The sequence below is a fragment of the Tupaia chinensis genome, unplaced genomic scaffold (genome assembly GCF_000334495.1).
Source record: "Tupaia chinensis unplaced genomic scaffold, TupChi_1.0 Scaffold000226_1, whole genome shotgun sequence".
Lineage (NCBI taxonomy): Eukaryota > Metazoa > Chordata > Mammalia > Scandentia > Tupaiidae > Tupaia > Tupaia belangeri.
The window spans coordinates 4,554,536-4,564,438 of NW_006159701.1; the positions used below are offsets into that span (position 1 = coordinate 4,554,536).

A 9,903-nucleotide genomic window follows, 5' to 3' on the forward strand; every position below is an offset into this window, starting at 1 on the left:
CACCCTGCGCCGACCCCACCAGGGGGAGGTTGGCGAGCTGCTCGGCCAGATTCAGGGCTGCGGCGCCGCGCAGGCGCAGGCGCAGGCCGAGGCGCGCGACGCCCTCAAGTGCGACGTGACGTCGGCGCTGCGCGAGATCCGCGCGCAGCTCGAAGGCCATGCGGTGCAGAGCACGCTGCAGTCCGAGGAGTGGTTCCGAGGTGCGCAGGCGCTGGGGTGGGGCATGGGGGAGTCTGGGGTGGGGCGAGGGGAAGAGGGGCGCCACCTGCTGTACAGACAGCAAGCTGCTGGGCACATAGACCCAAGAGGGTGTATGTGGAGGGGGTGGCTTCATGAGGACTTGGCTGGACCAGAAAGCCAGCAGTCCAGTTTCTGTCTCCAAAGCTTCTGTCTCCTAACTAAACAGCGGTAGTCTGAGACTGCTGTGGGATGCCCCCCACTCTGGGTTGTCTGGCTATCGTCCTCCAGATTTATGTCTATATTTAAACTCTGGGGTCCCTCTGCTCTCCACCCCAAACCTTGGCGACCTCACTCTATGGCCCATCTCCCCATCAAGAATAGAACAGGTTCCCTTTACACGTCCAGAGCAGGTACTTATGGACACCTTACAACCCTACCCACTCCCCTTTCCAGCAGGGGACCCCCCATTTTCCTCACCCCTTCCCAGCTGTTCCCCACTACCAGTTCCAGGATTGATGTAGCCACCTTAATCTACATTGTGGGATGGAGGGGCAGGTCATTCTCACATCCTTCCATTTCAGGGAGGACCATCACCCAGTTGCTGCCAGTGGCTGAGATGGCTGTGGGCTCTTTAACATTGTAGTGTCCCCTCTCTCCTTCAGGGCTGTGGGAGCCTCCCAAGTCGGCCCCCCTCCCCCAACTCCATGCAGCCCTGAGTCAGCTAAACTGCAAAGGCGCTCAAGTTGTTGGGGTGACCTTGAGCAGTACTTGCCCTCTCATTTCTTTGTGGGTTGAGAGAGCAGTGTGGCCCAACCATGCTTCTCATTCTGGCAAGTTCCAGGATCCCTGAAAGATGGTGCGTTGTTCTTGGAGAGAGTGCAGAGGCTTCAGTGGTTTTCGGGCGGGTCTGTGATCCACAGTAGGTGAGAATCCTCACCCACCTGGATGGGTTCTAAGTCTGCCGGCTTTCACAAGGAGAGCTGAATGTGGATATAGGACTTTTCCTTCCCTTTCCACTCTTCTGCAGTGGCAGAGCCATCTCCTCCCCCATCTCTGCAGCAAGACCCCTCCCAGAACAGACTTCTCTGCTCTCCTGTATTTGCCCTTCATAGAGACCGCCCATTCCAGGACTTCTGGCCCACCCTGCTGATCTCGTCCTCCCTTTCTACCAAGACTCAGGTCCTGGGTGCGAGTATCTGGGGATTCAGGATGTTCATTTCCAGATGAAGGCCAGTCTCCAGATTTCCACTGGCCCTGGAAGGTCTTCTGGGAACCAGGAACCCATTGATGGCAGGGGCCAGGGCATGGCTGCCATGGGCTCAGGGGCTTCTGTGCAAAAGAATGTGAAGCCAAGTGGAGGAAGGGACAGCAGGGTCGGCACACAGACCTCGGGCTCTGCAGTGACCTTGGACTCTGCCAAAACCTGCAAGGAAGGGACCGGGGTTACGTGGTGACCTTAATGCTTTCAGCACCACTGAGCCTCCAGAAGTCACATGAGCTGGTTCAGCTGTAGCCTCCACACCCAGCTTAGAGCCGAGCCCCAGGGCCAGGTCTCACATTTGAACCCCTAACACTACCAGCCTTTTGCATTAGGAAACAGGGGCTTCCTCTGCCCTGCAGTGTTTATGAATTCCACGGGTTGAGACAAGAGTGATCATAGGAACCACAGAGACACTGGATTCTAATCCCAGCACTGCCATATACCAGCTGGGTGGCTTTGAGCCGTGGTCATTTGTCTATCTCACAGGATAGGGTGAATTAAATATTCAGGATGGTGCCTGGCAGTAATGTCACCTTCTGCATCTTGGCACTGGAACCCAGGGAGTTTTCTGGAAGCCAGGTATGTCTTACTCTATGCCCTGCCCGCTTCTTCCCTAGTGAGGCTGGACCGACTGTCGGAGGCAGCCAAGGTGAACACAGATGCCATGCGCTCAGCGCAGGAGGAAATAACTGAGTATCGGCGTCAGCTGCAGGCCAGGACCACAGAGCTGGAGACGCTGAAAAGCACGAAGGAATCACTGGAGAGGCAGCGCTCTGAGCTGGAGGACCGTCATCAAGCTGACATTGCGTCCTACCAGGTGGGCAGGGGTTGGGCAGAGAGCCAGACTGCCTCACCCAGTTGGGTGACCCTGGCCAAGTCACTGACCCTCTCTGGACAGAGTTGTCAAAACTGAGATCATGGGCCTCGGAGTCAGACATAGCAGTACTTTTCTAGCTGTGTGAGTACAGTAGTTATCCGCCTGTCTGAGTCTGAAGCCTTTCCCTGCAATGCAGAAAAAAAGAAAGGATGCCTGCTTTGCATTTTAAAGTTTAAAATGTTTCGGGGCCAGCCAATGACACAGTGGTTAAGGTGGCTGGATCCCACACAGCTGATTGCGCAGTTAGAGGCCTGGACCCAGCAGCTTGAAAAACCATGCCAGTGTGTGTGCGTGTGTATCTAAAATCCCCAAAGGACAAATGGAGGAGAGAGATTGTGGCAAGATTATTCTCCATGGGGTGCACTTTCTCACTTTCCCTCTGTCTCCTGAGCACACATGCCCTCTAGCAAATTAAAAAAAAAAATCAAAACGTATCTATCTCTTTAAAGCTCAAAGAGATAGATGAACTTAAAACAAGAATGCGAAGGTGCTCATCTGTGACTTGGTCAGGTGGTCTTTCATCTTTCAGCACAGCAGCCAGTGGTGATGGGCAGCCCGGAAAGGCCTTGGCAGAATCCTCTTATTTAGGACAACTGGTTAGGGACCAGCAGATGGCGTAATGGTTGCATCGATGGACTTTCACGTAGTGGACCGCAGTTTGAGTCCCAGACCTGGGGGCTTAAAGCTCATGCTGGGCACATGTGCATGCATGCCCAATATCCCAAGAGAAGAAGGGATTGCAGCATGGCCATCCCTGCTGGGGGGTGATTTCTTCCTTTCTGTCTCTCTGCGTCTGTAGAGCACATGCGCCCTATAGAAAAATCTCTCAAAAAAAAAAAAAAAAAAGACAACTGATGAGAGAAAATTACTATTTTCAAAGAACTTAGTAGGTGAGCACTACACAGGGATGGTAGGAAAATTAGAAAATAGGGAAAGCAAAGAGGAGAAACTAAAAGCTATAATAAATAGCTCACATTATGTGCTTGCTACAGTGCACTTGGGACCAGAAGAAAAGTTCAACTTGAATTGAATGTGTTTCTGGGCCTTGTCTCAGTCATCACCAGCAGATGCTTCCCAAATGCTGACTGTGTGGCAGGCATTTGGAGCATTGAGCAGACAGTGAGCAGCAAAAGCAGGGAAGACCCTGACCTAGTCAGTATTTTCTTACGTTAAAAGAGCTGTAAGAATTCAGCCATCACCTATGGCAACTTTTTTTTTTTTTAGGTTTCTGCTATACTTTACTGCACATGTGCTTACTGGAAAAAGGCAGAGAGACAGTGAGGGAAAGTGAGAAATCACCACTCCCCCAGGGTGGATGGCCATGCTTCAGTCCCTTCTCCATTCTTCTCCTGGGATTTTGGGCACACATGCACATGTGCCCAGCATGATTTTTAAGCTACCAGGTCTGGGATCCGAACTGTGGTCTGCCCTATGGGAGTCCGGTGGCTTAACCACTATACTATCTGCTGGCCCCAGCAAAAATCTCTGGCTGGATAGGGCTGCTCTGGGATTACAGAGCTAATCTCCACTTCCCTGGGACTGGCTAGTGCATGACGTGTATGACCTCTTGTCCCCAGGAAGCCATTCAGCAGCTGGATACTGAGCTCAGGAACACCAAGTGGGAGATGGCAGCCCAGCTCCGCGAGTACCAGGACCTGCTCAATGTCAAGATGGCTCTGGATATTGAGATTGCTGCCTACAGGTGAGCTAGGCCAGGGGCCTTTGGGTGGCTTGGAGCCCTTGTGTTTTTTGTGAGGAGCTCAGCTGTAGGTTTCAAGCCCCCATTTAGGCAGCCTGCCTGTCTTGGGAGACCAAAATCTGTGTGTGTGTGTGTGTGTATGTATTTAGAATATAGATAGCATCGGGACCAGCAGTTGGCATAATGGCTATGTCACTGGACTCCCATGTAGTTGACTGTGGTTCGAGTCCTGGACCTGGTGGCTTAAACTCACATCAGGTGCTTATGCGTGCATGCTCAATATCTCAAGAGGAGAATGGAGGAGAAGGGATTGCAGTGTGGCCATCCCCTTGGGGGGTGATTTCTTGCTTCCTGTCTCTCTGTCTCTCTGTCTTTCTGGCGAGCACACGTAGCCTATAGCAAAAACCTTTCCACACACACACACACAAGAAAGAATATAGATTGCATACAATTTACCACTTCACCATTGTAAGTGTATAGCTTAGTGGTGTTTAGTACATGTACTCTGTGGTGCCATCACCACCATCCATCTCCGGGACAGAAACACCATACCATTAAGCAGGAATTCAATATTACCCTGTTCCTTCAGCCTTCCACCTTCTGAAAAACAAACAGAAATTTCTGTCGGAGTATTTTTATTTATCCATTTCTCCCATGAAACAGAAAGATACAGAGCGAGACAGGCATCTCCAACAGGGCCTTCATGCCATGGTCCACCCCCAGTATCAGCCAGCCAGAGCATGAGCATGCTTTGTGCTTGGTGGGCTCAGGGAGGGCCCGGGGCACAAACCTGGGACCTTTCCCATGTGGATTCAGTCACATTACCACTGTACTACCACATGACCCAGAAAAACAATCCTGAGAATGGTTCACTTTCATTCTGTCAGTGACTTAGGGGATTAATGCTCCTTATCCCCTCCCCAAATCCAGCTCATCAGAGGCTGCTTTGGAAGGAAAAGAAGTTCCTGAGTTCTTAGGGGTTTTTACAACATTGCTAAGGAGCAGGGATGACCGTAGAAGGACCTGTCCCATTGCTGAATGGTGACCTTTGTCTTCCCACCTCCTGGCTCTAGTCTAGAAGAGCGTGACCTGTGAACAAGCAAGATCAGTATCCTCCAGGAGCTCGTCAAACAGGCAGACTCTCAGGCCCTGGCCTACCTTGCTGAAGTAGAATCTGCATTTTAACGAGATCCCCCCACGCGAGCTGTATGCTTTTAACTTACAAAGCACTGGTCCATAGGGGTAGCCCCTGTACTTACTTCTGAGACAGGCTCTCTGACAAGTCTTCTTTTTAAAGTTTATTACTTATGTCTTCCATGACAAAGAGAAATAGGCACCCTCAACAAGGTTGTCATTGGATCATGGCAGTGTGCTCAAGGAGCACTTGGAGTTTGAACCAACAAGCTTTCCCATGTGGGCCCAGCTATGTTACTCCCTGCCTCCTTCTGACTTCATGACAAGTCATTTTTATGCATTGTCTCATTGAAACAGCCCACTGAAATAGAAGCACTTAAGACTCTCTTTTTACCCATGAAGACATTGAGGCTTAGAGTTTGAGAAGCTAGCCAGCCAGTGGCTCTGGCTCACATGTGGCCGACAGTACAAGTTCTGAAATCAACAGCTTAAAAAATATGCAAGGGGTGTGTGTGTGTGCGCGCGCGTGTGCGCATATCAAAAAATCCTGCAAGGCCCAGGAGAAACAGAGAAGGGATTATACTGTGACTATCCCTCATGGGGGTTGCTTTCTCACCTCACCCTCTTTCTGGCAAGTACACATACCCTCTGGAAAAAAAAAAAAAAAAGAAAAAAGTTAGTGGCTTGATTAAGGCCACACTTAATGAGCAGCAAAGCCAAGAGAAGCTACTGCCACCGCCCTATTTCCAAAGCCCAAAGGATGATCTTGGAATGAAATTCAAATGGGAACATTCTAAGACCTCTTAAACCCAAATTTGTAAATGTGGAATTGTTTGCTCAGCCTCCTAGCTTTCTCTTGAGTAGCATTTTAGTTAAGAGACGATAAATATAACTTTTATTAATGCTGGACAGCTCTCTTGAGGGCCATTTTTGGGGGGAGGGAGGTTGTTTTAGTCTCATGAGTTGACAATTCTGGCTGCCTTTGATAAGAGCAACCCCATGGGGCTAGAGTTTCCAGGATGTCACTGGGATGATTTGCTATGTGACGTTCTCCAACCTTGTAATTGCCCACCCTTCCTATTCCTTCCACCACCACGGTCTATATCACTGGATGCCATGAACCTTCTGGATAATCTAAAAGACTCTAAACCAGTGAATCTGTTCTGAACTAATAGTAATGTGTTCAATTATTCATCCTGCAGAAAACTCCTGGAAGGTGAAGAGTGTCGGATTGGTTTTGGCCCGAGTCCTTTCTCCCTTTCAGAAGGACTCCCTAAAATCCCCTCCACATCCACTCACATAAAGGTCAAAAGTGAAGAGAAGATCAAGGTGGTAGAAAAGTCAGAGAAGGAAACTGTGATTGTGGAGGAACAGACAGAGGAGATTCAAGTGACTGAAGAAGTGACTGAAGAAGAGGAGAAAGAGGCTAAAGAAGAGGAAGGCAAGGAGGAAGAAGGGGAAGAAGAGGAGGAAGAAGGGGAAGAAGAAGCAAAGTCTCCCTCAGCAGAAGAGGCTGCATCACCAGAGAAGGAAACCAAGTCCCCAGTGAAAGAAGAAGCCAAGTCACCAGCTGAGGCCAAATCCCCTGAGAAGGCCAAGTCTCCTGTGAAGGAAGAAGCAAAGTCACCGGCTGAGGCCAAGTCACCGGCTGAGGCCAAGTCGCCGGCTGAGGCCAAGTCTCCGGCTGAGGCCAAGTCGCCTGAGAAGGCCAAGTCTCCCACGAAAGATGAAGCAAAATCGCCAGCTGAAGCCAAGTCCCCCGAGAAGGCCAAGTCCCCAGTGAAGGAGGAGGCGAAATCGCCAGCTGAGGCCAAGTCACCGGCTGAAGCCAAGTCCCCTGAGAAGGCCAAGTCCCCAGTGAAGGAAGAAGCGAAATCTCCAGAGAAGGCCAAGTCCCCGGCAAAGGAAGAAGCAAAATCGCCAGCCGAGGCCAAGTCCCCTGAGAAGGCCAAGTCCCCAGTGAAAGAGGAGGCAAAATCGCCAGCTGAGGCCAAGTCTCCAGAGAAGGCCAAGTCCCCGGTGAAGGAAGAAGCAAAGTCCCCAGTGGAGGTCAAGTCCCCTCAGAAGGCCAAGTCCCCGGTGAAGGAAGAAGCGAAGTCCCCTGAGAAAGCCAAGACTCTTGACGTGAAGTCTCCAGAAGCCAAGACCCCAGTGAAGGAGGAGGCCAGGTCCCCTGCAGATGCCAAATCCCCAGAAAAGCCCAAAAGCCCTGTCAAGGAAGAGTCCAAGACCCCAGAGAAGGCCAAATCTCCTGTAAAGGAGGATGCCAAGGCTCCTGAGAAGGAGACCCCAAAGAAGGAAGAGGCGAAGTCCCCCGTGAAAGAGGAGAAAAAGCCCCAGGAGGTTAAAGTCAAGGAACCTCCAAAGAAAGTGGAGGAAGAGAAAGCTCCAGCTGCACCAAAAACCGAAGAGAAGAAGGAGAGCAAGAAGGACGAGGTTCCCAAGAAGGAGGCCCCCAAACCCGAGGCTGAGAAGAAAGAGCCTGCAGTAGAAAAGCCCAAAGAATCCAAAGTTGAAGCCAAGAAGGAAGAGGCTGAAGACAAGAAAAAAGCAGCAACCCCAGAGAAGGAAGCCCCTGCCAAGACGGAGGTGAAGGAGGAGGCCCCACCCAAAGAGAAGACTGAGGGGGCCAAGAAAGAATCAGACAATGCCAAGGCCAAAGAACCCACCAAACCAACAGAGAAGGAGCCAGAGAAGCCAAAGAAGGAAGAGACACCGGCAGCACCAGAGAAAAAAGACACTAAGGAGGAGAAGGCCACAGAGGCCAAGAAGCCTGAGGAGAAACCCAAAACAGAGGCCAAAGCCAAAGAGGATGACAAAACCCCCTCAAAAGAGCCCAGCAAGGAGGCCCCTACACCCAGCAAACCCAAGACGGAAAAGGCTGAAAAATCTTCTAGCACAGACCAAAAAGACAGCAGACCTCCAGAGAAGGCCACAGAAGACAAGGCCTCCAAGGGGGAGAAGTAAGGCAGAAAGGTAGGAACTTCCAGAACAGCCAAAGAAACGTAGGAGGGTCCCGGAGCTTGAGGGTCGGTGTAACAAAGTTTCTTTTTGATTTTTGTCCCTTTTTCTTTCTGAAGAAGAAACTGCTTAGACTATGGGCCCTCCTTCACCAAACAGGAATTTGTTAGCAATATGTTAGCTAAGAGAGAACACACCCAGCCCCTTTCTCCCAGGCCCCCAACCCACCCCAGGCGATGGACAAATATGTTATGATAGCTTATGTAGCGATGGACAACTATGTTATGATAGCTTATGTAGCCGAACGTGATATATGCCGAATGCCACAAGTAAACACGTGACTATAAAAACTGTCCCCCTTCTTTCCAAATAAGTGCATTAATTCCTGTATGTGCAACTGACAGATAATGAATGAGCAATAATGAATGAGCAGTTAGAAACACATTATGCTTGAGATGTCTTAACCTATTCCCAAATGCCTTCTGTTTTCCAAAGGAGTGGTCAGGCCCTGGCCCGGAGCTCCCTATCCTGAAGAGCTGGAGCGGATGGGGCTGGGCGCTGGCCACTGAACCACACCAGGGCGCACTTTCCACTGGAGTCCACTTTCAATTGCTTCTGTGCAATAAAACCAAGTGCTTATAAAATGAACGTGGTGCTGCTGTTACTTCCTCTCTTCTGGGAAAGCTGGGGCAGGGGAGGTCTAGAAACCACCCCCAGGACTATACAGGACCGAGTGAGCCTCCGAGTTCTCTAGAGGATCCAGCACCAGTTGCTTGGACTCCCTAGTGCTATTTCTGTTGGCACAAACCATGGGCCAGGGGGTGTGCTATGGGCTTTCTTTTTCTGCCCTGTAGGTAGGTGGTCTGGTGTGGTCCATGGGCCACCTTCAGCATTACCTGGGAGCCTTGTAAGAAGGCAGACTCCTTGACTCCACCCTAAGCCACTGAAGGGCCATCTGGGAGGTAGGCTTGGGAAAGTGCGTGCTTCACCAGCTCCCAGGTGACTGTGATATGCTGACGTGTGGGAATAGGCAGGCCAGGAGGACTGCCGTGCAGTGTGGGGCTCTGCATGTCTGCTCTTTTGTAAGGAGGAAGGAACCTTCTGAATGAGAGACCATAGGTAGCCTGTAGTGAAGACTACAGGGAACAATTTGTCAGTCCCCTTAATCCTGGGCTTCTGTGATAGACATCTTCTAAAACAACTGATGACACCCCTCTTCTGGCATATATCCCCTACCCTTGAATGTGGGCCTGACCTAATGGCGTGCTCCTAAAGACTAGATTATGGCAAAGTGATGGGGTGTCATTTCTGAGTAGGTTACACAAAACCGTGGCTTCTTTCTTGTATTGTCACTTGCTCACTGTGATAGAAACCAGCTGTCATGTTGTGAGCTGCCTTAAGGACAAGCCCACAAGGCAAGGAACTGAAGGGTGCCTCTAGCCAACAGCCAGTGAGAAAATGAGGCCCTCAGTCCAACAAAGGACCAAATTCTGCTCACAACCATGTGAGCATGGAAGCAGATCCCAACCACTTGAACCTTCAGATGAGACTGTAGCTCTGGAAGCCACCCTGATTGCAGCCTTGTGAGATACTTTGAGACGCCTCACTAAGTTTGCCTCATAGTAAATATTGGTTATATGAAGCTGCTAAATTGTGGCAGTAATTTGTTACATAGAAATAGATAACTAAGGGCTAGCAGGTGATATGGTGGTTAAGGCTCCGGATTCCACACGGCTGACTCCGTGGTTCAAATCCCCAACTGGGTACCTTGAAAAATATGCTGGCTGTGTG

At 50.5% G+C, this 9,903-nt stretch overlaps 1 protein-coding gene across 1 annotated transcript in view; it reads left to right on the forward strand.

Annotated features, from left to right (window-relative positions):
* Positions 1-8,355, forward strand: part of NEFH (neurofilament heavy chain) — a 23,216-nt gene extending 14,861 nt beyond the window's left edge. Inside the window, exons 4-7 of the mRNA XM_014587599.1 lie at positions 1-200; positions 2,059-2,258; positions 3,896-4,020; positions 6,354-8,355. Of these exons, the coding sequence (XP_014443085.1) occupies positions 1-200; positions 2,059-2,258; positions 3,896-4,020; positions 6,354-8,118 (2,290 nt within the window). The 3' untranslated portion in view covers positions 8,119-8,355. The remainder of the gene's footprint in view (positions 201-2,058; positions 2,259-3,895; positions 4,021-6,353) is intronic.
* Positions 8,356-9,903: the final 1,548 nt, after the last annotated feature.